This window comes from Vitis riparia, chromosome 18 (genome assembly GCF_004353265.1).
Source record: "Vitis riparia cultivar Riparia Gloire de Montpellier isolate 1030 chromosome 18, EGFV_Vit.rip_1.0, whole genome shotgun sequence".
NCBI lineage: Eukaryota > Viridiplantae > Streptophyta > Magnoliopsida > Vitales > Vitaceae > Vitis > Vitis riparia.
The window spans coordinates 7,382,057-7,409,868 of record NC_048448.1 but is presented as its reverse complement, the minus strand read 5'-3'; the positions used below and the strand labels follow the sequence as shown (position 1 = coordinate 7,409,868).

Sequence of the window (27,812 nt, the reverse complement as noted above, 5' to 3'; positions counted from 1 at the left end):
TCAACTAGAAGACTGAAGACATGACACTTTGAACGACTAAAATGCCCCCCCACTCCTTTTATTACTTAAAATGAGAACAGCAGCACCGTACCATAATGTGGTGCGGCCCTTGGCGTCAAGCTGGCTTTTGCTATTCTACATAAAACGGGGTTTTCATCTCTCTTTCAAAAGCACGCCAGTTGGCGATATTGATGCATTCACATACAGATAAAATAGGATGGCAACGGATATAGCAAAGGACAAAAATAGTCTAGGATTTGGGTGTGATTCGTTTTTTATTTTTTTCTTTTTTTTTAAGTCCCTCTAATTTGCTTCTTCTTCTCTTCAACTTATATAGAGAAGAATATCGAGTGAGAGATTGAGGGAGAGGGGGGAAGAGAGATCACTTAAATCGAGTTGTTCTGGGGAAAAGGATACTAGAGAAGAAAACCCACTTGGGGCTCTTACTAAAAGAGGCTGAGAATGAACATATCAGCATCTCAATGCAGTAGTGGGTGTGAATCTGGTTGGACTCTGTACTTAGATCAATCCTCCAGCTCTGCAAACGAATGCCGGAGAGCTGGGAGAGTTGTTGATGAAGATTGTGGAAGAAAAAATGCAGAAGTGGGTCAGCAAGATGAAGAAGAGGATCTATCCATGGTCTCTGATGCATCATCCGGGCCTCCCCATTTCCATGAAGATGAAAACTGCTTTTCCCAAGCAGCCAAGAAGAGCCAAAAGAAAAAGATCAAAGACCCCTGCACCAAACAGCAGCATTCCTCTCTTGATGACACTGCTAGTTCCCCTGTATTAAGCTTTTCCAAGGCAAGTACAGAAAGAGGGAACACTCACTCGTATAATCCCTTTGATTACTTTCATCCTAACCAAAATTTCCTTTAACGGGTTCTTCACCTATCTACAGAAGAAGTTTTCTCCTACCAGTGATCAAGGTTCAATGGAGCATGGCTTGGATTTCTCACAGGGCTTTTCTGCAACACATTTTAAAGTATCAATTTTCCTACTTTTCTAGGCTTCTTCAGCTCTATTCTCTATTACTCTCTTCTTACTGTTGGAATGGCATTGGCCTCTGTTGAATGCTTTCAGGGGAAATCTGCATTTCAGAAGCATATTGGTTTCTTCAAATCCTCATTTGCAGACAAACCACCTTCAGACCAACCAGGTGAATTTTATATAGCACCGATTTATTGATGCGTTGCTTCATGAAGAAATGCATGAAGAATTTATGGATATAATGCTTCCAGGTCCCCGATTTGTCCGATTTATTCCAAGTTCCTAATTTACTCAATTTGTGCTCTTTGGGTAGGTGGCTGTGAAGGAAGAGAGTGGGAATGAGATATGACACATGGAATTTCCAATAATATCTTGTATCTTTGCCACTGGAATTGCGCAACACAGAGAAATGCAAGGGTTGTAAAAGAAAAAGGATAATGAATCTCAAAGGGATCCTGCTCCTTACTTTTGCTCTTTTTCTTTTTCTATTTGTCTTCTATTTTATATGTGTCAATGAAGTGGGAAACAACCTGAGAACATAAAAGTTAAATAAATTTCCTATTTCTAATTTCTACCTTTTTCCCTGTCATCAATGGTTGTCACAAATATAACAGGTGGGTCTTCTGCAACGGGGTGATATCCCTGTTCTAAATGGCGCCCATTCTCTTTTATTACCATTGTGTCTCATTTATCACCTTATCTAGAAGAATGGGTATCAAATGAAAGAGAATACATAGAATAAAACCAGTTATGAGAAAGCCAGGACGTTATTAATTCTGGTCCCCGTAATACCCCAGTCGATTGCCAAATGACATGGGCAAAGAAAACAAAGCTGTCCTGAGCAACTTTATCATATTCACAAGTATATTTCCAAGCAATAAAGTGACTAGGAATTCTGGAAATCGAGAAGCAGAAAACAGAAAAGCACGTTATAGAAGTGTGGTCCTTAGAAAAACAGAGGGCCATTTATAAGCAAAGCCCCAGTTCCACCAACCCACCCACCCACACAAGGGGAGTTTGGGAGTGGTCTCATCATCAATCAGTGAGCCATTCTTTTCCTGGTTTCTACTTTTGGGATTGCCAGCCAAACTGAAAACTAACCGAGGTGGTAAATTTGACAATGAATCCAATCTGGACTTAGACAAAATTTTCGGCTGAAACTGGAATCCATGACTCACTTTTTCCACCAAAAGGAACCAAAGGAGGAGGAGTGGCCCACGACCATCCTAGCTACCCACACGGGATAGGATCGATACACTATATTGCGCAATAATTGAATTTGTTATGGTGGAATCCCTTCAAAAATCTTACTGGTGTATTCCCGTCCTTTGAATTAGAACCCATATCGAGGAAAATGACTTTGATTTTACGAAAAGGAGAACACCTCCATCTCCACCTTTGTACTAACAACGCTTCTTAGTCCTTCCTAATAGGATTTAACTTTTATAATAGTCTCCTAAAACTTGAGGTCGATTTTGGTGTAATAGCATGTTGCCCGTGCCCGTGGCTGGAAGTCAGAAACGAGGCCGCTACCGAAGGGAAGAAAAAGGAGTAGAAGTTGGAATGGCCGATGGATCTTTGTTTTGTTGGTGGTAGTGGCATGGAATATCTGATATCTGATAGATTTTTATTTTATTTTATCGAGTGAACTGAGTGAATAAAAACAGAGTAAAAGTTCAGATATTTTCTAGATTTTTATTTATACTATTGAGTGACAGCAGTACGCAGCAAGTTTTCTCTTTCGACAATATTTTGAAGCTGCCGAGAAGAACTTAATGTTTTCTACTGTTGCGGACCCCTTTTGGGTCTCGATTTCTTTAATTTGGTCAAAATCCTTGTCTCATTATTGAGTCATTAGACCACACGAAACGAATAAGAAAAGGAAAGAGTCCCATTGCCATCCTTGCATTTAATTCTCTTTACAATCCTACCGAAGCCAATAATAGAGAAAAGGAAAACAATAGAACGCACGCACGAGGGCACGAGGATGCAAACAATGATGGACAGAGACCTAAATTCAACAAACCAATAAAAAATAAAAAATAAAAAGATTAAAATTTAGAGAATCAACAGGTTGTGGACTCACAAGTTGCAATGGCAACCGTGCAAGTTCAGGGCAGACAAGGACATTTGGGGTTTGATCCCTTGGAACACGGGGAGGCGGTTTGATTTTTTCTATCAATAATTTAGGGTGTTTTAACTTTTAATAGGTTCCCTGCAAGGAGATCTTTCATGACATTTGGCGGCACTTATCAGTCATTTTTTGTGTGGAGCCATTACAGATAATAGATTCATCACCACAAAATGATTGTCGAACTGTTGAAAGTGACCTGCCATTCTACGAAAAATCCTAAAAACAACCCTACATATGTCACAATCTTAGATCCTACGTTACTGAAACAGAACCTTATCAACTTATCTATAATGATTATGCATATGCTTTGAAGAACTCCCTGGAAGGAAAGAAAAGAAACAGCTAAAAAAATTATATCAATTGGGGAATGGGGAATTTTGCCAGTGAATGACCCTTCAAAGATAACTGAGGCGACATGCGAAAAGAAACTGGATACTGCAGAGGAGAATTTGGGAAACATATAAAAAGGTTGAGAGGGCTTTCTCTTTCACGGTGAGGTAGGCTTCATGCTGGGAAGGAAGAAGAAAATAGGGTCCACTAGATCCCAGCCACAATCCAGGATTCAAGTATGAAGGCATTATTCTCATCTACCAGGGAGTGGCATCATATTTCCCTGCTAAAAATACCCATAAAGAAAATTATGCTCTGTTAAAATGCTATTCTTAAACAAAACCCTAAAGTAAAACCCTAATAATATAAGATGGAGATGGGATTCCCTAAAGTAAAACACCCTAATAATGCAACAAAGGGAAGACTGTCTAAGTGAGCCCCAGCTCACACAAGCAGCAACACTGAAGTGACCTCTCCACAGCACAACCCTTGAATAGGAATCCATCACATTCAAATGTTCTATTACTCTGGCTACTTCACCCACAAATTCCTTGCAAATTCCAGACTTCCTATGCATCCATTCTCACCTCATCCATTACAACCCTCAAATCATCACACTTTTGCAACCAGGAAACCCACCCATCATTTGATAGACAGCTCAAAATATCACACGACATAATAAATAATTCATGATATCATGTCGATGAACGCAAAATAAGTGTACCTTTCAATTATCAATATTTAAGGTGAAAAGTTTAAATACATTAGTTAAAAACATAGTGTCATAGAAAGATACCACCAAAAAGGCTTGTGAGAATCTCACACTAGTCCATAAAGAAAATACTTTGATTTTCCATTAGGATGAAAAGGAAAGAAACTACTATATACCCATGTGCAAAGCTTTTATAGACCACAAAGTCTCCAAAGGTGAACCATGGGGAGTCTTTATTGCAAACAGGCTAAGCATTAAAACAAAAAATTCCCTTTTTAATATTAGTTTGAGCAGTACCTCAAGAATGCATTGTTGTGAAGACTAATCTCCTTCAAAATGCAATAACTCAGGCTTGTAAAAAGTTTAACTACTAACCATGACCTTCAAAGAACTTCTTCCTGGAAATAAAGGCAATTCCACATTCTTTGGAAATAATAACTAATAAGTTCTGAATAAATATAAAAACTAAATGCTATTGGTATTGGAATGAAGCAATGCACCATAGACACATTAACCATCAGAATTCAATGCCAAAAAATCTACTATGATAAGTCAACTAGAATTATCAAAAAATACAATACACAGCATGCTTTAGACCGCGAAGAACAACAGATACCAAACTGTAATATTGAATGGAAGGGATTGGCTTCCAAATCTTAACTCTCCCTCATAGACTGTAATAACCAATCTTTGACTTGCAGTTATGTCCCGAAAATATGTCTGTGAACTGGGGCACTGAAAGTTCTAACCACGTCCGCCCATGGTTTGTCTATGATCAAGAGGGAATTTTTTGAAAGGTGTCCAACAAATAATACAGGATCTCTGAAAGCACAAAATTCAAAATTCTTTCTATCATTGAGTTTAGTATCTAAACCACTTTCTTTCAACTTACGTTTCAGACGTCCATTAATGGGTGAATTTTGTAACTTCTTGATGATAGCTGAATCCTGACTATTTATCAAATCTCTCTCATCTTCTTGATCCACTGGCATCCCAAAGTCGATCAAGCACATTGCCCTAAAATAAACCAATTTATAAATATCAGCTATATCATTCAATTAAACAGCCTTGAAAAATTTATTATGCTAATTTCATATAAGCGATCTTAAGACCTACCAACATAAGTGCCTAGAACACAACAACCAACTTCAAAGTAAATAAAGCATAACTACCATTAAGTATAGTTTTAAATATACCGTGAATGTGTGGTAAAAGTTAAAACCACCAAAAAAAAAATTCTAAACCCTCCAACAGGAACAAGTAACCATATTTGAAAGGAGAAAGGAGTGAACCTGGCACTGTAAACAATAACTGTGGATGAACTTGAAGATATTGGAAATGAAAGCCCAATAACTTCCCCAGGAAACTCCTGGTATCTCCTGGGCAGAACAAATGTGTGCTGGATTGACCATTCTCCCAACTGTTTGGCCTCCACATCAAATGCATAAACCCGGTTTGAAGACGTTGTGATTATGAGCACATTGTTGTTTTGAGGAGGAAAACCTCCTGCAGTAACAGAGGCACCGTCCATTCTTGATATGAACCAATGCTGCCTGTGCCACAAACTTGAAAGTATCATATCAGACATGAGATAAGAAAACATAAAATGTGGGATCCATGTAGGAGTTTAAAAATCTAGAAGCTAATGATTCTCTTTCTCATATGAATTTCAGCAAACTTACCAATAAATAAAGAGTTAACTTCACTCACCTCCCTTTAGGATTTGGCTAATACACCTGACCCTTATTAGTTTAAAATTTCATCAAATACCTCCTTATTTTGAGTGAGATGGGAGCCGAGCGAAAATAACAAACAAAAAAGATAAGGGAGGCATTTGATGAAATTTCAAAACAATGAGGGTTATGTGTATTTAGCCAAAACTTCAAGAGAGGTAAATAAAATTAATCTAAAATAAATAAACATTTTCTACATAAATGTGCACACATGGCATGTGTACAAACTATTATTCAAAACACACATAGACCTGACCCCACAAATTCGTTCTACGACTTATTGTTGGAACATGATATACATTTTGGACACAAGTTCTAACAGCTTAAGCTTTAAACAAAGTCGACAACTCAACATGGTATCCAAGCTTTGGCCAAGTGGAGATCTCAGGTCTAAGTCATCTCCTCATTCTTTATCCATCTAATTATGTGAGATCACAAAAATGTGTAATTTGTCTGCTGCTATGGCAGTCTGTGCTTCCCATGGCAGGTATGGGGCCACATGTAGGGGCTATTGGAGCATTATATACATTGTAGGCCCAAATCTTTACAGTTTAAGCTTTTAGAAAAGTTGGTAACTCAACACAAATAAAATGAAGGCAACAACAGAATAAGCTAGCCTCATTTTTATTCCATAAAGACAGAGATAGCCAATCCACGCCAAAAATAACCAATCATTATCTACTTATTAGTGTGTGCCTTCTTTCGTTAGAGCTAGAACAGAAATGATAATAGATCAAAATCCATGCAATATGTTAATAAAAGTGGACTGTTGAAAAATTAGCATTAATTATATCTCTGAAAATATGAGACTTAATTTTGTAGACCCCAAGCACCGTCTTGCTGCTATGAACCACCATCAATGAAGCTGCCATTAAATGAAGTTCTCCTCATCATATAAGTTATAGAGAGAGATCAAAAACTCAGGTTCCATCAGACATAAGAATATGATCCAGTATTAGGTTACTCAAGAAGACTCTATTCAAACATCATGTGTGCAGCATCATTAGAAATGAGTAACCAGTGCCATCACTAAGAAAAATGAAGTATGATTTCACACCTTTGTATCTCCAGATTAAATATATAGACATCCCCAAAGCAGTTGATGGCAGCTAACCACTGCCCATCAGAGCTTGTATACATTCTTGTTATTGGCGGCTCACCAGGAGGAGATTCCTCATCATGCTCCTCACGATAGGGTGTGAAGGTATGTACTAGCTCTGAGCTTCCCACATCCACAACCTGCACCATGAGAACAAGGTCAAGAAAAGAAACTGGAAAGTGCACAAATGAGTCCTTCAACATGCCTGTAGGGACTGTACAGAACCATAGGCCATTTGACACTGAAGCATGGTTTAGATGGAAACAAGTTGGAGGGGAAAGGAGGGAGGTTCCAAGTTCAATTATACATTTTCTTTCACATAATGTGCCTGTGCATGTCTTTTAAGAGAATGATGAACCATTATGTATGGAATTAGAGAACAAATTTTACACTGGAAGAAAGTTATGAGAGATAGTGTATCAAGTGCCTGACAGCACCATATACTCTTAACACTTGCAAAAGAAATCCATAACATGCAATGCCAACTCAAAGATTCAGACAGCAAAAATGGTCAATCTTTTGCTTGACAACACCATTTCCCCTAACACTTGCAAAAGAAATCTATAACATACAACACAGGCTCAAAGATATATCATTAGTTTCAAGTGAAAAACATATTCAGAATTCCACTGTTATGTTGCTTTGATGCTCTTAGTAAACATCCTATGTACTTGGATCACACCCCCTTGTTTTTAGGCACCTACTAATAATTTTGGCTTTACCTATCAGAAACTTATCTTTAGGCATAAGGATTTAACCCAGCTGCAATCAATCTTCCCCAAGGGATTCCTCTCAAAAGAACCACAATAGTGACTTATAAGATGTCACTATTGAAGGATGAACCCATGATGTAACAAATATGAATTATAAAATACTATGGGGGTCCAGAGTCAGAATATAAAGAAACAAACAAAAGAACAGAATAACATAAATTGAGCCAAAAAGAGAATACTCACATATATCCGTCTATCATAAGCTGCTATCATCAACCGAGAAGAATCACAACTAAAAACCATGGAATGGGCGAATGGGAGTTTTTGAGGAAGTTGCCTTTTATTAACAGTCCATGCACTCCTACCATGAGCACTTTTCAATTCAAAGAGGCTAGGTTTTACATGGTCAGAATATGCAAAAAGCGACCCTGAAGCAGAAATGGTGCTGCAAATGATCTTCCGAGATGCCTTACTCTTAACTCGAACCAGCAGATCTGTTGTTGCAAGGGCCCCATAAGAGCTAGACCCCATATCAGTAACAGAACCACTTTTTGTGTGAATGCATAGAATATCTAACCAATAAGAAGCCTGGACTAGAAGCAAAGGCATTTTATTGACATCAGTATCAAGAACCAATTGCATTGCTACTCTTTGAGGTGCAGGGCAAATATCATGTGGCCTGAACTTCGTGAACTCTTTGACAGAGTAAGCAAAAAGCTTTGTGTCATCACCTGCTGATACTAGCATGGGAACCCCCAGGTGGGCCCATTTATGATAACTAAAGTCAACAGGCTTTTCTTTACGACGAATTCTTTTATCCTTTTTATCAACGGTCTTTTCTTTACAATGAATCCTTTTATCCTTTTCATCGGCCAATTGATCTGCCAATAGAAAGAGCATAGTAAGAGAACTGAAACACAAGGTATGTGTTAAAAGACTACAGTAGAACAAAATGATAAACAATGTGTAAACAAGGATCAAGAGAGAAAAAGAGCATAAATCATGGAAAAACCTTCTTGGCTGATGGGTACTGCAACTGTCAAGGCCCTGACGTCATGCGTATGAGCTCTTACATAACTAACATAGATCCATTTCTTTATCCCCTTTGAAGAAGTGTCATCACTACTAGAGAGTTTATAAAGAATAACCTGCAAATAGATTCAACAAACATTAGACAAAATAGCACCTGATCAATCAACTGGGTCTAGAAGCAGCATCATAGACTTTAGAATTATCATGCAATATCAGCAGTAGTTCATTCACTAATTATGAAAAAAGCCCAGAGGATTAGTGAATTGATGAAGGAACTGGATTAAGGATCAGAAACTTTATGCCAGTACACGCTGACCCATGTTGACAGCATAACAGCATAAATGTATTGATTATAATAAAGCTAGAAATAATCACATCATCTTGAAAACTAAAAGCACCCAAAACAGTGTAGAAGTGGTTATAATTTTGGATCACAGCTCTCAATTAAGACACACAAAGATAATAACCTAATTCCAAGAGAATACTATTACATAGAGTGTGAGCCTGTTGGGTGGGGAGGGCTTCTATTGCATCTACTTTGCATATCAAAACAAGAAACATAATTCCAAGAGGTTAGAAAGTCAAATGCAACCAAATAAATGAGGAAAACAGAAAAGCATTCTGTACCAAGCTAGTTCTATGCTACCTCATTAATTATATTAATCCAAAAACATTTTTTTGGTGGATTGAGGAAGGGTTCCCTTAACATGTTGAATATGAAATTATGTCATGGGTACCATGAGAAAAGGAATAAACTCTCTCTCTCCCCCTCCCTCTCTCCATACACACACACACACATATATATAAGCAAATATACTAGTAAATGCCTAATGAAGGAGAACCAACCCATCCAAGCAGAAAGTATACAAAATAATGCCTCCACAACTACAGAGAGAACTAACTCAGAACCCACCACAAATCAGAACCCATGCACTGCACCTTCAAGTATTGTTTTTTGCTTTCTAAATACAAAGCAACAACCGTAAACGTATCATCCTCCATGCATTCAAACTCTGCTTAACTGCAAAACTGCCATGCCAACTCAAAATCAAATCCTTTACCAAGCAAGGCAACCACTGTGACAGCATGGTAGCCTTAGCCTTATCAAAATGGATAAGTAAATGGTCTGTTAATTCATTTCCTCTTTTACACAAGCAACATCTGTTGACCAAAGTCCATTACCTTCTCATAAGCTAATCAGTTGTTAGAATCTTTTCCCACAATCTCTGAAAAAAGAACCATGCCTACAGCAGCACCCTCTACCCCTTTACACAAGCAACACCTGTTAACCAAAGTACATCCCATCCTCATAAGCAAATCAGTTGTAAAAATCTTTTCCTACACTGCCTCTGAAACAAAGAAGCATGCCTTTGGAGGCACCCTCAAGCACAATACCTCCTTGGCTGGGAACTAAGTCAAGGACTCAGAAGGCCACATCACTGCACCAGCCTAACAATTTATAAGATCAAAATTTGAAAAAAGATATCGAAATTGAGAGATTTAGGAGCAGAGATGTCACCCAAATTACAAGGTTTTGAACACAATCTTAAACTCAGACAACAGACAACCTCCTGCCAAATTTCTTTTAAAACAAAAAACAAAAAAAGAAAAAGAAAAACCACAAAAAAAGAGAAAAGATGAAACTGTCTTCTCCAGCAATAAACTGATCCTCTCACAGCAATGCTGCAATTCTTCAGCCAATAACTCCAACACTTGACACAGGCTAACTACTAGTGGGTTTTAGAAATGAAATAAAAAATAAAAATAAAAATAAAAGAAAGAAAGAAATACCTATAAAAAAAAAAAGGAAATAAAGAAAGAAATACCTATCAAAAAAAGAAAGAAAGAAAGAAAAAAAGTTTATACGACTTCCATTGTGAGCTTGAAGAGCTAAATAGAGCTTGAGACAACCAGCAAATCCCAAAACCAACCAAGTACTTATGAGTTAGAACCTCATAAGTGGATCTCACTAGAAAAATGGATAGATTGTAGATGATTAGTCTGGAAGGAAAAAGGCTATAACAATCCATAAAAGATAGCAACTTCCAGTTTGGGCCTATTTTCCAAACTTTCTTCAAGATCATAACGGGTTAAATGTTTATTTCTTAGCAATCAAAATGTTTACTTGATTTGTCCTATCATGCCACCTGTAATAACTCGACACTGCTCGGCTGGATTAGCATAAGCACTAGCACACTCTATTATTCCTATCAGTTTTCAGAGGCTACCAATGGTACCATTTACTTCACAGTTACTAATTTGGTGAGAAATCATTTACTAGACCATGTAGAACTTTTGCCTGGGTATTGATTGTCATCACAGTAACACAAGAAAACCATCATTTGTAGAGTGGTAATGGTTAATATGAATAAGACTGTGACATAACAGCTTAGTTTACTTGCTATTCCATTGAGCGGAATCAAAGAAATCTTAAACAAAAAATTGCACAATGAGCATATTTTGGGAGCATATATAAACTTTACCTATTAAATCAACAATGCAAATTCAATGCGAAGTTAAGAACAATTTAAATATCTAAAAGAACAAATTCCACACCTGACCATCAGAACCAGCAGAGAACACCCTGTTATGACTAGGCGCTGCTGCCAGAGCATTGACATCACCCTTGTGCAAAGAATGTGCCTGCAAAAGAGTTCCGTGCTGACTGTCCCAAAACTGAACACTACCATTACTATCTCCACTAACTAGTGTACCACACCTGAAATTAACAAAATTCAGCTATTTTAATAAAATATCTGGAAGTATCCAGCAGCCATTGATAACCATAAACAGATATAAGTTTTACCTCAGGGCAAGTAATGACCATATACAAAGTTCCGGTCCACTCCCTAACCCTCCAAGCCCAACTGTTATTCTGTAAATCTCATGAGCCAATTTAGCATCCCAGCATCTTATAAACCTGTAAAGTGTCATTTAGGATAGGAAATTAACAACACAAAGCACAATAACAAAAAGTGGCTAGAATAGAACTGGAGATTAAAAAAATATTCAACTTCACTAAAGCCATAAACTGCCATTAATCCACTAAAGCCATAAACTGCCATTAATCCACTAAAGCCATTGACAAACAATCGCACGATTTTCAAAGTATATATTTATTATGGATCACTGGAGCATGATGGAAAAAAATAACAAGGTTTTAAAAAATAAAAAGGCAGGATCCTTACTCTTTCAATAAAGTACTAATAGTATAGATAAGTGAAACATGCATTATATTTTAGCAACCATAAATACGGTCATGTTACATAAATGTTGTACATACCCATCACTACTCCCTGAGTATATCATACTTGCGTTGGGACTCCATGTCACGCTTAATATTCGCCCTGTAAATATTAATATGACAAGAAAATCACTAAATAAAATACAAGCAATAAATTGAAAAATAAGGTCAGTTGACCAGAAGGTGTTGATTCTCACCACTGACCCTAGGCAATGATTTATTGTAAGTTAACTCATCTGAAATGGTAATACTGTATACTCGCACACAACCATCATCACAACCCATCGCTACACGTGGATTTTCAAAGACCGATACCTCATGGAGTTCAACCGAATCATCATCTTCGCTTTCACTGGTCTCCATATCTTCATCCTCCGCATTATTTAATTTATCATTTAAATATCCATTCCCGACACGTTGTAACTCATGCTGAGTAAGACATGCATCATTGTAAGGTGCTGCAGCCATCTGCCATATCGAGACCCCAATTGAATCTAACACAATCTGAAAATACATAAAAATCAAGTCAAGTTATCCCATGAATACAACTACTAGTTCAAGCTATTCTTTGTGAAATCCTCTCATAAACCACTTTTTTTTTTTTTTTGATGGGTATAAACCACTCTTGAATTACCCACTAAAATCATTTCTAGGATTGACAAATTACTATATACTTTGTGCTTAAATGGCATTGAATGGAGGAAAATTTAGGATCCATAATTTTGCTCAGTTTTTTTTATTGAAATGGATAGATAAATAACCATAAGGGCAATATGCATATAAATTTTTTTAATAGGAAAATAAAGAGAGAATATGATATAAAAAGCACACCAAAATACACAAGGCAGGGAAGAGGCAAGGGTGGGTGATGTGTAATGTATGACATAAAATACCAGTTGATGAAAGTTATGCTAATCACATTGCCTTGGATGGCATGATAGAAACCAATCGATCAATCCAATTCTTCACAAGTAAGCTAAAATAACACCATAGTTCAAAACAATTCTAGCACCTTTTTCTTTCACACACACAAAAAACCTAAATATGATTCTCCCAAACATAGTATTTACCTTTTGCTTCAAGTCAAAAAGATCCCACTCTGAAACTGATCCATCAATACTGCTAGAAAACAAACGACCTGAAGGCATGTTTTTCGAACCAGAGCGACACCAAACAAGCGATGAAACTCTGGAATTAGGGTTTCCGTGCATAGTCTACGCATTAAAATGAATCAATGGGGTCAGCAAATACACACTATAGGACGCAGAAAACCAAAACTGCCTATGAGGTTAAAGGACTAAATTTACCAGTTGACAATGCCAGCCGACGGAGCCGGGAGAGACGAGCCATATCTCAACGGAACCGTCTTCCCGAGCGGCGGCAACTTGCGAGTCGTCGACGCTGGTTGCTAGGGCTACAACTGGGGAGGGATTCCAATCTAACGAGCTATTCCGATAAGCCTCGAGCATTTCGGTGGCCAAAATCCAACCCCCAGAAAAATTTTAGGGCTTCCGATTGGCCGTTTCTTCTGTGTCAGACGGGGAAGATGCAAAGAGGAAAGGGTAAGTGAGAAGAGACCGAGAAGAGGAAGAGAAAGCGGAGGCGACGCAGTGTTAGGTTTTTGAGGGTTTAAGCGTGGCGGTTGACCGAACAAACATTTATATAAGAACCGGGCTGTTCGTCAAACCGGAATTATATTTGCGGGTCGAACCGGTTTCCCAACTAATATACATGGATTGATTATAGAGGCTAATATACCTATCCCACTAGGCATGGTAAGGGTGCTAACCGGGGACACCCTTGTATAAATCTATTTTCTTTCTTATTTCAATCAAAAAATTTAAACTGGGAAGGGCAGACCTGGGCATAAGAATTTTTTTGCCCCATCCATTTATTTTTAAAAAAATTAATGAAATTTAGTTCAAATTTGAGTATAATTAACTATAGATTGGCAGCTTTACAGTGAAGAAGGTAGAGTTTAAAACATGTAAAACGTTGAGGAGGTAAAGTGCATTTAACCCATAAATTTTTAAATGATTTAAAATATAAAATTATAAATTATAAAATAATAATAATTTTTTTTTTTTGCATATGATTTGGGTAAATTACAAAAGTTGATTTTGTGCTTATGATTACTATTAATAAAAAATTTAAAAATGGATTAGTCACACAATACACGTATTGCTAACAAAATCAAATTTATTAATTATCGTAATTCTTTATTGATCTTATTTATCTTTAATAGGTTTGGTGATAGTGATACTACAATATCATCTCGCACTAATAATAAAATGTTTATTTGGCTTAATGGGGTGTGTTATAATCATTGTCCCAAGAAGGGTGTTTTAGTCATCAAATATTAATTATACTTCTCCCATGTTAACTATTGTATCTTAAAATTCTTTTTTTTTATCAAATTAAAGTAGTAATGTTGATTATGTCATTTTCGCTATTTGAGACGATAATGATGTAAGAACGATGTTCATTGTTGTGGCATAGTCCTAACCATTGAAAACCAATGAAATATCTTACCAAACTCTTCTAATAGATCATTAATTAGTACCCAGTGGCTTTACCATACTAATGCATAATGAAAGTGTTGGTCCAAGTATGTCAATGGTGGAGGAAAAGGCCTACTGCTCTACGCATATGCAAAGTTATAGGAATGATATAAAACCCATAAATGATGTGGATTTGGGCATGACAACTAAATTAGTTATGATAATAGTTGACAATTGTATTAATATGCCACCTAAGAATGACAATGATGATACGTAGTTCTTTTATAAGGATGATGTAAATGAGAATATCATGGATATCGAGGATAATGATGATAACAATAATTGAAAAAAAATAAATAAAACGAGGTGTCATTGTTAGGTGATGGTAAACATGATGTTCCTTGCTTAATATTTAGAAATTTGAATTATGATACAATTAAGTATATGACTGCTAAATATCTTATAACACATATTGGATTGTGAAATAAATGAGATGATCTACTTTAGAAGGTTGTGGTTTGTGAGCAAGGTGGATTTACCATATATCGCTAAATGTTTTCCATGTATGGGAATCAACTCTCGATTATGCTTAAATATAAGTCATTCATTCACATTAGTATGCCTAGTAGAAGATGCTTAAGAGTAATGGATAAATATGTATCCATAATCGATATTCTTCCCATGACCAATTAGTTGTTTACGTAAAGGCACACATATGTTATACTAATTTGTTTGTGTAGTGCTATTTTTCTCAATGCATGCATGAGGTGCTTCAAAATGCTTATGCGTATTTGTGGATGATGCAATTAATTTTAAAACTTATATGATTACGTGAAACAATACGTGTGGTAAGTTGCTATGTGATTCGAGTATGCATTTTCACAAAAAGGCTATTTGCTTACACATAGCAATTTATTGGTGTGGTTCACTCATAGGTCTTCATGTTTGGGTTGTGCAGCTGAGCATATTTTGATGTTGTTCGCTTGTATGTATAGAGTGCATTGTAATTCGCTCGCACAAACTATTCTATATCGAAAATGTGGCACTTATGCACGACCTATGATCATCTAAGGTTTTTACTTTATATTCGAATTCACTGATCGGGATTCCCGTATGCTCAAACATTGTTTCCCATGCTTTCTTAGCTTGTTTTGACTTCTCATATCATTACCTATTATTTGGAATCTTCTATCTACCTTTACACATTTCATTCACCCTCCGAACACTTGAAAATGCTTTAAAAACACACCATTAAACTCGATTTGTGGTACCATAAATAAAAATGAAACAAGACACGATATGAAATAGTTTAATCAATTTCAAATTCATTTTAGTTGAGTTTGAAGTTGCTATTTTTAAAATGTTTGTTTTTTGTTGATCTTGGTATTTTGGTTAAGTTAGATTTTCCGCATAGTCGAGTATATGTCAACTAGAAAAAAATAGGTTAAAAAAATAAAATATATCGTAAAATTTATACTTTAATGCAAGCCTCTTATGAATGATATTTAATTTCTACTAAATCAATAAATGATAGAAGTAGCCAACATTATTATTACCATGTGATTGAATTCATGTTCGATAAATAAATTTGTAAACACGTTTACTAAAAATAAAAATAATTTTAAAATTTTAAATTTTCAATTATATAAAAATGTATATTTTTTAAGAACTAAAGATTTCAATTATAAATGATTTCCATTAAGAACTGAAATTTTGAATTTAGTGAAGAAATAAATTAGTTTGGTTTAATAACAAAAATAGATCTAATTTGGTTTGTTTCATTTTAGTTTGGTTTAGTATATATATATATATATGTAATAATTTAGGCAAAACAAAAAGCTTATAATTGAATATTGTTTGTCAAAATGCTTAAATAATATCATTGTGACAAATCATCTTAGAGTTTGTTCAAATCACACCATTTTAATATATCCAAATCATATTGGTAGAATGGCATGAATAACTATTGTTATAATTTAAGTTCGTTATACTAAGTAACCTAATCAAAGAAAAATTATATGTAGATATAGTTTGGGTCCTATCAAATGCGAAAAACATGCACCAAACCGATAACACTACAATATTATATGGTATAGGTGTGTATTTGGTTTAGTTTATGATTATTTTTTTAATGGAATATGAGTATGGTTGGGATTAATATTTAAAAAATCATAATGTTTAGAAAATATTAAAAAGTTGATTGGTTGGGAATAGTTCGATTTGTTTCGATTATCTTTGCCCATGTAATAGACCTATTGCACATATCCAATGTATATGAAATGCAATAGACACATTGGCTTTGAAGTCCTTTTTGGACTTTGCACTTTATGTCCATCTAAGCTCTTCTCGATCTATCCGAGGCCAATACAAAGTCTAACATGGACTTCCTTCCCATTATCTACTCAAAATTTTAATTAATTAATTAATTTGTTGTATTACGACATTTCTTCTCTCAAATCCTCTCCATTATAGTATAAAATTTAGTAAGGCCCCAAACTTGAAATGTTTGCTTCACAAATTTTGTTTTCCTTTTACAGTCGTCATTTACGTTTGTAAAGTGTTTTAAAGATAATATTATTGTGTTTTCAAATTTTCATGGATTTAAAATCTTTCATGAATTGTTAAAAATATTTTGAATTCTAAAAATTTAAATTCAACTTTTCCTTTTTGCTAACTTGTTTGTTTATTGTAGTTTATAGCATTATCTAAAACTCTTACATTAAAACATTATTGTTTTTTTTAGGGCAAGTATTCAAAATATCCAATTTTAAACACTATTAGATATACAATTTTATAATAAACTTTTAGAAAAAAAAAAAACTCTTTTACGGCAATCTTGTGAAAGCAGCAAGTCATAATTAAAATAAAAACAAATGTTATCATTGTTTTTAGTATCACCTATAACTTTTACATTTTAACGTTTTTATTTTTTCAATTTTATATGACCATTTTAGGGTTTCAACCATAGGTCAAAACCTCTTATTGATTTCAGTACAAGATTAATATCCTCTCAAGTTGGTGACATAACAACCTGGTAGTTTTATATCATGATTCGCTGCAAGTATTGTTTAATGTATAAGCATATACACTAATGTACTTATCATAAAAACATCATCTCAATTGTTAAACCAAAATTTTCCTTAAATTATAAAGTAGTACACTATAATTTCTACTGGATTTGATTGTCCAAATTCATAAACCGATGTGAACTACTTATTATTTTGTAATAAAACAATGACTTACATATTTTATGCAACTTATAGTACACTCAAGTAATGTACAATGTAAGTGATATGAGTCTGAATGCCCAAATCAATATCAATGCAAACGATTGATAGAAAAGTAAAAGTTCATGTCTAATTTTATTTACATCATATATTGCTTTTAAGGCCTTTGTTCTAATAGTATAAGGTACTAAACTGATTTATTAGATGAAAATCTAATGGTTATGACAATCTATAAAGATTAAATTACTCAAGCGATGATGACAAATTATATAAATGTCAATTCATGTTTTGTATTATTTTTAATTACAAACATCTGTTAATCTTTTAGTTATACGATAAAAAGTAAGTCACTGTTTAAAAAGTTTTTTAAGTTATGACAGATAAGAACAAAATTGCCAATAAACAAAAATAAGACTTAGAGGGTGTTTGTTTTTTTTACATTTTGCTGAAAGTAATTTGTTTTCAGAATTTTTGTTATTTGTTTTTCTATTTTTTCTTGACTTATTACAAACTTTTTACTGAATTAAAAAATTCAAAATATATAACTTTTTATAAATATAAAAAATAACATATTAATTTTTATTTACTTTTTAACACATAATATAAATAAAGTACTATAAAAACAAACAACATAATATTTAACACTATTAAGTATTAAGGTTCTATTTATAATTAAGTAAAAAAACAAATACAACCTCGGTGTCCTAATACTTCCTACTGCATTTTTTTTTTTTTATAACTTTTTAAAGGTTATCATAATTATCCTCAATACTATATATAATTTTTAAGTGTTCCTTTCCTCTTTACTTCATTTTTAGACATGTGAGTATCAATACACATATCAACTTTAATGCAAAGGTGTAAAATCACTATAGATTTTCCCTATGTGGATTTTGATTCAACTTTCTTAAAATTCCTTTTATTTGAAAAAATGAACCCAAGCTAAGTAAACTCTATTCTTAATCTTATACTTATATTACAATTTGTCAAATCAAGTTTAAATTCAAAAACTGCTGCCTGAACTTATTAAAGAATAGTAGTTGATTATCATTTATAAATTCTCCTAAATTATAATTATAATTAGTAGTTATTTCTCACATTTTGATTTGAATTTTGATAAAACAAACATTAAGTTAACCACAAATGCTTTTAGAATGTAACAATTACCAATTTTGATTTACACTTTTAGAGAAATGATCGTATGATTGTTTATAATTTTTAAATTAGTTACAAAGCATGGTAACTTCGACCCAGAACAATTAACATTATTCTTTACATTTTAATTCTGTCTTTTTCACTTAGGAAGCTACCTATTCATTTTTTGCCCTTATCCATTTAACAGGTTACTTGTTAGTTTTTAAAGTGCAAAATATCGTTATTTAGGAAGTTTTGGGGGCAAATAATGCTCTTCAACAAGTCGACAAAGTATTGAAGTGTAAAACGCACAAAAAGATTGAAAGATAAAGTATATTTAACCTTGCTGATCCCTTATATTTGCTTATCCAAATAGTATAGATAATTATCTTATATTTGATTAATAAATAGAAATTTATAATTATTTTTTTATCAAGATTTTAAGTTTATTTAACAATTATTTTAAAAAGTAATTATAATATAAAAATTGTTTATAAAGCAAATATAAAATTTAATAATCAATCTTAAAAAGTTAAAAAACCATTTATAATATTTTAGAAAAAAACACTTTATATGTAATTTTTTAAAAAAACATTTTCATAATAAAAAAAGTAAAAAAACCTTTTTAAAATCATTATTAAATACGTGAATCTGAATATTATACATTCCTCTAAGTTTCATAAAGAGTAAAAAAAGAAGAAGAAATATTTAATTAAAAAAGATGATACAATTCTCAAATTGTAAATCTAACAAAAATTTTTTATTTTTTATTTTTGAAAAGTAACAAAATTTTAATATAAACACCATTTACTATTTTAGGTATTTTTAAGTAGATTTTAGAAGAGAGGGTTATTTTTATAAGAAAATAATAAAAGTATTTTTATTTAAATATGATAAAAAAAAAGTAAAATTTTAAAAATTGGGTTCTCAAAAACTGAAAAAAGAAAAGAAAAGAAAGTTTCCAATTCAGCTTATCACGAAGCACGTGATCATCTTCCCTAGTGCACCACGTTGACGGCCTGGGCCGGATTCGAGAGCTCACGCACATGACACAACAACGGGAAGTGCGTTTTAATATATAAGCCCTAGGCACTAGCGTGAAATTGCTTCACTGTAACGTTTGTATCGTGATAAAAGCTAGACAACCGACATCGTCGGATAGATCTCAACTTAAAATTCAAGATCACACACCACACCAGCACCTTCTCGTTCTCACTTGGAGAGAGGTTCACACTCAAAGAAGAAACGTTCACCTCTCTCATTCATCATCCATTCAGGCCTCGAACTCTTTGAATCGACATCCTCTTATGGAGAACGCCTATGCTAGATCCGTCGCAGAGGTATAATCACGGCTTCATCCACGCTCATACGAGAATCTTGAAAAATATAATGAAATTAGGGTTGAGATGTCCCTTGCGAGATTTCGAGTTTTATGTCTTTCTTCTGTTCTCACATTTAAATTCATCAATTCCTGCAAGATTTCCAATTTTTATTTTCCTGTTCTATTATTTTCTCAGTGATCAGACGGAGCATTGTTCTGGTTTAAATTCCCCATCACCTTTTCAAATCGACACGTTTAACATCTTTTTTTTTTTTTTTTTTTGTTGTAAGATTCCGTTGTTTTTTTTTGCCACAAAGCCTACATTTTATCATCATCACTAGGAGCTTTATGGTTTGAATTTCGGAAGTTTCCGATGCCGAAAGGTTGGAAGTCCTGCGAGGTTTAAGTTTTCTTTTATTTTCCAGGGGTTTAACTTTTCTTTTATTTTCCAGGGGTTTAACTTTTCTTTTATTTTCCTATACCTTCTCAGATTCCCAAGGATGTAACATTATGAATTAATGTTTGATATATTTTTGAAGTGGAAACTGTTAAAACTTGTTGTTTCTTGTTCATCATCATGTAGTTTATTCGGCCAATTTTTGTTAGGTCTTGGAGTTCTTCGAGGTGGACCCAACAAAAGGTCTTACAGATTCCCAGGTGTGCGGAATTTTATTTCTAACCAAATTCACAGCTTCTCTCCTTCCGCTAATTATCAATCGAATTGAAATATTCATGGTTTATTTGCATCATGATTTAATGCACGTTTGATTCAGTCCCACCTGATTTTATTGACCTGTTTTTTTGCAGATCTCAAAGTATGCTAGAATTTATGGTAGAAACGGTAAGCTATTTTTCCAACACTTCTATTGACATGTGCTTTAAATTCCCTTTGTATTTTTAGATACTTGAATGAATGAATTGGTATGGAGACTTGGTGCCTCTGAAATTATAGCAAAGTTTATCCACAAATTTGTGGGGAGTTTTTTTTTTTTTTTTTTTTCCTCTGGGCACATTCCATTCACAAATTTGTATGCACATGCTATTATTTGTTTCCATGGTTTTAGCAATCACTGTTTTATTATAATCATGAATTTGTAGTTCATTTATTATAGTGATTATGATCATGGAGTTGCTTTTGCAGAATAGTCAGAAGACTCGAAATTATTCTTCTTGGGTGCCCTAGGAATTGAATGTAAACTGAGAATAGTAACTTATTAACGAATTAATTGTTTTTGGTTTTTTGAGAATAAATTTAGATGCCGTTGTTTGTTTTGGAGTTCAATTTTATTTTTGAGTAATGACAGTTTCTCAAGGCCCTATATTGGTTGATAAGTCTGAATGGATGTGCTTAAGGTATTCCACATCTAGGAGTATACGCACAAACAACACTTATCACAAGCTTGATATAAGACCAATATGTGATGATTTATTTTACTATTGGTGCATATTATTCTTTTGTGTCATTACCTGGGTCAAATTAGTTCTATTTTCATTGAGTTTCTAGGGTGGGCAGTGACAATAAATAGTAAGGATTTGGCTTGTTATCAGCAGAACCTTTCACATATGGTCAAGTGACAAGTAAGATATCCCCTATATAAGGATCATATCCGGTATCCAATTGGTTACATTTTTTACTTAGATTAAATGTAAACAGAATTATGGTTGGTTGAATATTCATCATTCCATTTGCATACTTTTACCCCCAAAATATTTGTAACCAAATAAAAAGTTCTGTAGAAATAGATGGATTAGGTCATCAAATTGAATCGAGCTTCTGTAAACTTAATTTCTTTTAGTGGTTTGCTAGATTGAGGGTTGTCAATTGATCTCTCTCTAGCCTGAATGCTGTTGGTTCTGTGGTGACACTTTTTAATGTTACAAATAGGAGTTGTTACAGGTTTATTAATTTTGCAAGAATCTGAAAGTTGTAATGTGTGTGTTTTTCAATTTCAACTGATTCATTTTCTTCAACATATTTGGGTGTTCTAAGAACATTATTTTGAATTTTAGATGCCAAAACTAAAATCATAACCAAACTAATAAGCCCTATCCTATCGATTTGTATAACTTTTAAATGTAATTGTCTGAATTTGTCTTGCTACGTTATTCCAACCATCGCCCCTATACCCTGAGAAAAAAGAACCCTTCTGCAAGTCATGCTGCTAGTTTGATTTTCTTAATTGACATGGTTATGCACTTTGTGCCCATGTTTTCTTTAATTTTATATCTTCTATTCACTACCTTCTTATTTGAACTGTCTAATTTTCATATTGGTCAGTACAAGTCAAGTAACACACCTGTTATTTTGCTGGGATCTATGATTTGTAGTCAAAGTTTATATGGATCCTTGATTCCACGTAGATATGAAAATATCTCAAGAGCCAGTGGTATATTGTTGCGTTTTGCATGATTTCTATTGCTGATAGGATGATTTTAGTAAATCACATCTTAGATTATCATATGGTGCTTGGTAATCTTCTTAATCTTCTTGTGGTAGTCTGTAATCTACTGCATTGTTTGATCAGTTGCTTTGATTATGAAAGTTGGTGTTCGTTTAATTTCTTCTAATGCCTTTCCTGCTCTTTGTTTGCATGCTTCACATATGATATGCAGTGCTGCCTGAAGAGAGAAGTAAGTACATAGCGTACATTCTCCAAACTGCCTCTCTCTAAATTTACATCAGCAACTTTGTGGGATGCTTTCATCACTTGCACAAGTATACTCATGCATTGAATATCTTTTATCGCCGCTCTAACCCCATTTTACAACAAATAGAAAGTAAAAGATACCTTATTTATTTTCTTTGAGTTACCCTATTTTCTGTTGAAAATTGTATTATTATTAATATCATTTAGTTTGAAGCAACATGGTTGGCACAACCTTGATAAATGGGGGAAAAAAAAGAAGAAATATCACTTTGTATGGTGAAGATGGTTGAGGAAGATGAATATGGTTTATCTGGGTTGTAATCTTTCTTTGAAATGCTTCTTCACAATGTCAATGTATGTGGGGTTTTTTTTTCCAGAGAAAATGAGGGATTGTTTATTTTTATTATATTTTAATTCTATTTTAAATCAATGGTTGGATGTTTGGGATGATTTTGAAGGGTTTAGCTTGAGTTTGAATCATGGGAATGAGTTGTTGCTCTGATCCTTGAGCTGAATTGGGTACTTGGAATCTTCAAAAGGAACATCAAAATTAAGAAATCACTAAATCCTAGGTGGCAGAGCTGTTCAATCAATTGGATGACTCTATGATTCACTTGTACTAGTTCATTTTAACTCAAATGATATGGAATGGCTTTGATTAAGGCTATAGGTAATAAAGACTATTTTACTATTTTGGCCAGGAATGGTTATTCTAGGTTATATTGAAAAGATGGTTGGCTGTCATAAAACTAGCATAAAGGGTAAATGGCTATGGTGGAGGGGGCTTGTGAATTTAACCATTTAAGCATATCAGAACATGGCTGCTTGTTAGTGCTTGAAATTTCCTAGGAACTTTCAACTTCATAATTTTTTGGTTGGCTATCAACCGTGCTGTAAGGCTCAATCTAACTTGGCAGCAGACAGTAAGGTGTCTAAAATGCTACCTTATTATTTTTTCCTAACCTATGTTAGTGGTAACGGTTTTATATACAGATGCAAACTTTCACTGGATGCAGGTACCCCTTTTTGGAAATTAGTTTTGAAGCAATTCGATGATTTGCTTGTTAAGATATTAATTGCAGCAGCACTTGTTTCGTTTGTGTTGGCCTTAATTAATGGAGAGACAGGCTTAATTGCATTTCTGGAGCCTTCGGTAAGAGATCTTGTTGCTAGGATGGGTTACCTTCTTATTTTTGGTGCAGTATGTGTAAATATTTCCTTTTCTGATTAGTAATAATGGTCTAATTATAAAGGGATTTGCATCTAAGATGTATAAGCTGTAAATATGTGAAGATGTTTAAGTGTGTAGAATAATTATTTGATGCATGCATTTTTCCCCAACAGTTATTAACTTTTCAGACACATGGTTTGCGAGCTTTCATTGCAGCATGGATTTGTTTTAGTTGAATATTTGCAATGATGATGATTTCTAATGCACTACATGCCTGCAATATCAAGTGTCTATAGTCTGTTAATGTTGACCTGGTCATCAGGCTTCACAAACATAACATAGCAAGATTACAGTGGGTAGAAATTAATTTCTTGTTTGTATGCATCATTAGATATGGTGTGTATACAGAGATAGACTCATTACACCATTAATGAAGTATGCAAGATACTTGCAATGAGAATGATTTCTAATGCACTACATGCCTGCAATATCAAGTGTCTACAGTCTGTTAATGTTGACCTGGTCATCAGGCTTCACAAACATAACATAGCAAGATTACAGTGGGTAGAAATTAATTTCTTGTTTGTATGCATCATTAGATATGGTGTGTGTACAGAGATGGACTCTTTACCCCATTAATGCGGTATGCAAGATACTCGTGCATGTCCCTAGGATAGGAGCTGGTCTTCTGACAACTGCTAGATGTAAGATCAAGACTGTTTCACCAGTCTTAATATGTTTTCTATCTCATCTATTATAAGATTACTGGCAAGAAAACAATTCCTTTCTTTACTTTCTTCTGAATTCTCATGTTTCTTGCTACCAGATATTGTTGATGTCATGTTCATTTTTTGGAAGAGTTCCTTGATTTCAATGTGGAAAACTTTATTTGCATTTGGCAGAAATTAATTTTGAACCTGGAATTTGAAGGAGAAAAGAGCCCTTTTGGAACTTACAGAAACCTTGTCATGAAGCAAGTTATTAACAGAATGGGCCCCTGTTTGAAAATTTTCATGGTTTTATTTGCCATAGATTCATGTTGGTAATTTTTCTTATGTTAAAGGTATGGAGCATCATCTGTGACAACCTGGTTACAAAAAATGATTTTCCATAAGAGGTCCTTTTTGGAGTTTTTCAGAATATGTTATAGCTAAAGGTATTTTGATTGAACTGCATGTTATAACAGTGATGGCTGGGCAATTAACATCATCCTGAGGTTCTCTGACTGAGCTTCTGTGTTAAACTTCTTAGGTGTTTGAAGTGCTTATTACTTTTGATGAGAAGCAACTATGTAATACATTAAATAAGGATTTAAAAAGCACAGAAGAAGGATGAGAAATCCTCCCAAAAACAAAGAACTAAACAAATGGAACCTCTAAAATACTAAGTAAGCCTATATACCATATAGAAAATACACAAAACAACCTCTCCTTGATAGCCCACTTCTTTGGACTTACACACTGACAACCAATCAAGTTGAACCACATTAAGGGGAATGCCTTTAAAAGTTGTGGTGCAAGAGGTCCAAAAGGAAGCAAGGAATTGAATGGTACCCCAAATAACTTTTGATGTCCTCGCCTTATCTTAAAAAATCCTAGCATTTCTTTCATGCCACACAACCTAGATCAAAGCTAGACAAGTAGTTTTTTGTAGTAACAAGCCTCTATTGGAGCTTCCCAATCCCTTATATGTAATGATCATCTTGTCACAAATACTCCTAGGAGGAACCCAATCTGACTTAGTCAATCTAAATAATCTATGCCATAGCCCCAAAGTCAGTGAACAATGTAAAAAAAGATGATCTATTGATTCTTCATGCTCCATACACAAGATACAAACATTGGGACTGAGGGCTTTGTAGGATCTTCTTAGCTGTAGCATGTTATTAGTGTTTACCTTCTTGTGTACCACTAACCAAGCAATGGACTTGACCTTAAGAGGAACTTGAGATTTCCAAACAAAATTAGTAAGGAGAAAAGGAACTGGGTCAGAAGAACTAGACAAAGCTATAAAGAAAGACTTTATTATAAATAAACCTGAAGAAAATAGAGACCAAGCTCTCGCATCTAGAGCAGATGAAGATAAGTGCAAACGAGCACGGGAGGACATTAGTCTTTCTAGATCTTCTATCTCAAAATCAGAGCGGTTGGAGATAGTTTGAAGTGTTGTTGTTCTTTTTGGGGTTGACAAGGTTCTAACAGGCTAATGTAACATCAAACTGTCATGCTGAAGAAGTGTTTAACAGCAGTGCCACCATGAGCCCAGGGGGCATTTGCACCCCTTGAAAATTTAAAAAACTTGGCGCTTAGGTAGGGATTTGAACCTATTCCCACTTTGAAGGGCTTAAATACTTATCACTAGGCTAGACTAGTGAGATGTGTATCTCTTTTGCCCCCCTGAAAAAAATTTTAAAATCTTGCCGCCCTCCTTCCCTCCCTCCTGCCCTCCCCACACCACATCAGCCTCTAGCTCAAACTAATTTTCTGGCTCTGCCACTGTTTTAACAGTTGTGTCATTAATTTTTTCTACACCTTTCAGAGTGGGTTTCTCATTGCGTCTGAATGGAAAATCTGTTGTACTGAAAGAATTTTTCACTTCAATGCACATTGTACCATACTTGGAATAAGAGCACTTGATGGGTTGAGTCAACAAAATATTTTTGAAACTGCTTCTTTATTTGTATTATGTGTCTGTCAATATGCAGTTTTTTTAGTATGTCATGCTCTCCTGTAGAACCCTTAATATCTTTTGTATTGAGTTCGGTTTTTACATAATATGGCTGTTTAGAAATTTTTATGTATTTGTATGTGCTATTTGTTGGTTAAATAGTTCCAGGTTATACGTCACAGACATGTATTGGGCTTTTTTGACAGAAAGCCACCAAAGCTCAGTCTAACTGACTGTAGATTTGGTTTATGAACCTGAGTAACATCCTTGTTAAGTTTCATATATTCCTTTTTAGTCACCAAAAAATTTTAGACCAAGCATGTCTTATACACCTGCTTAATAGTAATACTTTTGAAAAAAAAGTGTAAATATGGATTTTGCAACCATCCTGGATGGGCCATGCTTATTTTCCTAGCACATGCATGGCTAGTGACCTGGATAATCCTCACTCAGTTAATAAGAACTATAGATGGAGCAAAAAATCCAATTTTACGCTAATGCTGTCCTTGACCCAAGACCCAGTGTCTTTGTGTAATTTTTGACTAATATTTTTTTTTTTTGTAAAATTATGTGTACAGGTTATCTTGATGATATTAGCTGCAAATGCAGCAGTGGGAGTAATTACAGAAACAAATGCTGAGAAAGCTCTTGAGGTAAGGTTCAGAGTTTTTACTTTAGGACACTTGCATGAATGCAATCAAACATTCAGTTGGGCTACTGGGTATGGATTTTTTTCTTTTTTTTGATAGGTAAATAAGAGGAATATATTAAAAGTGCTTGCAAAATGGCACAATAGAGTACACGCGCAATATACAAAAAGGGCCATAGGGCAAGCAAAAGAAAAACAAAGAAAAGCGAATACCAACCACCCTCCCAAAACAGTCACCCCTGAGAAGGTCCAAACAGATCCAAGTACACAAAGAAACCACCACCAGGATTACAACCTTAACAGAGACACCCTGGAAACCCAATCACATACCAAACCTCTCCATTGACACTCAAAGCTAGCCCACAATCTCACAAAACAGGTTCTGAAACCTCATTTTGCCTTCCTCTTCCTCTGACAGTGAGAGGGGAACTGTTGTAATTCATTGAGCACTCTAATTTTCGGAGTTTTTTTCTTAAAACGAGCAGTGGATAGAAAGTTTTTTTTTTT

General features: G+C 34.4%; 3 protein-coding genes across 6 annotated transcripts in view; 2 read left to right on the top strand and 1 right to left on the bottom strand.

Moving 5' to 3' along the window:
- The first annotated feature begins 200 nt into the window (after positions 1-200).
- LOC117907309 lies at positions 201-1,564 on the top strand. The gene is made up of 4 exons (XM_034820812.1): positions 201-804; positions 902-985; positions 1,084-1,159; positions 1,304-1,564. The coding sequence occupies exons 1-4, from the start codon at positions 463-465 to the stop codon at positions 1,330-1,332; spliced, it is 531 nt and encodes a 176-aa protein (XP_034676703.1). The 5' UTR covers positions 201-462; the 3' UTR covers positions 1,333-1,564.
- A 3,055-nt stretch (positions 1,565-4,619) lies between these two features.
- Positions 4,620-13,605, bottom strand: LOC117906995 (WD repeat-containing protein PCN-like). Of its 2 annotated transcripts, none has more exons than XM_034820296.1 (11): positions 13,295-13,605; positions 13,058-13,201; positions 12,185-12,491; positions 12,027-12,090; positions 11,550-11,663; positions 11,300-11,462; positions 8,724-8,859; positions 7,955-8,592; positions 6,957-7,138; positions 5,459-5,731; positions 4,620-5,183 (listed from the first exon to the last, which is right to left on the bottom strand). In XM_034820296.1, the coding sequence occupies exons 1-11, from the start codon at positions 13,454-13,456 to the stop codon at positions 4,868-4,870; spliced, it is 2,499 nt and encodes an 832-aa protein (XP_034676187.1). In that variant the 5' UTR covers positions 13,457-13,605; the 3' UTR covers positions 4,620-4,867. The 2 variants fall into 2 exon arrangements, with proteins under 2 accessions (XP_034676187.1, XP_034676188.1); XM_034820297.1 differs by having other exon boundaries at positions 5,459-5,719.
- Positions 13,606-19,860: 6,255 nt separating this feature from the next.
- Positions 19,861-27,812, top strand: part of LOC117906937 (calcium-transporting ATPase 3, endoplasmic reticulum-type) — an 89,829-nt gene continuing 81,877 nt past the window's right edge. The window contains exons 1-6 of one of the 3 annotated variants that reach the window (XM_034820223.1): positions 19,861-20,189; positions 20,777-20,827; positions 20,978-21,011; positions 22,784-22,801; positions 23,835-23,971; positions 27,235-27,309. In XM_034820223.1, the coding sequence (XP_034676114.1) occupies positions 20,157-20,189; positions 20,777-20,827; positions 20,978-21,011; positions 22,784-22,801; positions 23,835-23,971; positions 27,235-27,309 (348 nt within the window). In that variant the 5' untranslated portion in view covers positions 19,861-20,156. Of the gene's footprint in view, positions 20,190-20,776; positions 20,828-20,977; positions 21,012-22,783; positions 22,802-23,834; positions 23,972-24,381; positions 24,694-27,234; positions 27,310-27,812 lie in introns of those variants that run through there. The other 2 variants (XM_034820221.1, XM_034820222.1) reach the window with 2 other exon arrangements.

What these genes read in the sequence shown, in the direction of transcription:
- LOC117906995 (XM_034820296.1), bottom strand. Translation starts at nt 13,456, where the DNA reads ATGCTCGAGGCTTATCGGAATAGCTCGTTAGATTGGAATCCCTCCCCA. An exon ending in CTGCTGGTTCTGATGGTCAG is followed by an intron (nt 8,860 to 11,299) that starts GTGTGGAATTTG and finishes ATCTATTTGCAG; the next exon opens with GTTATTCTTTATAAACTCTC. An exon ending in GTTATTGTTTACAGTGCCAG is followed by an intron (nt 5,184 to 5,458) that starts GTTCACTCCTTT and finishes GGTTTATTTTAG; the next exon opens with GGCAATGTGCTTGATCGACT.
- LOC117907309 (XM_034820812.1), top strand. Translation starts at nt 463, where the DNA reads ATGAACATATCAGCATCTCAATGCAGTAGTGGGTGTGAATCTGGTTGG. An exon ending in CTGTATTAAGCTTTTCCAAG is followed by an intron (nt 805 to 901) that starts GCAAGTACAGAA and finishes ACCTATCTACAG; the next exon opens with AAGAAGTTTTCTCCTACCAG. An exon ending in TTTCTGCAACACATTTTAAA is followed by an intron (nt 986 to 1,083) that starts GTATCAATTTTC and finishes GAATGCTTTCAG; the next exon opens with GGGAAATCTGCATTTCAGAA.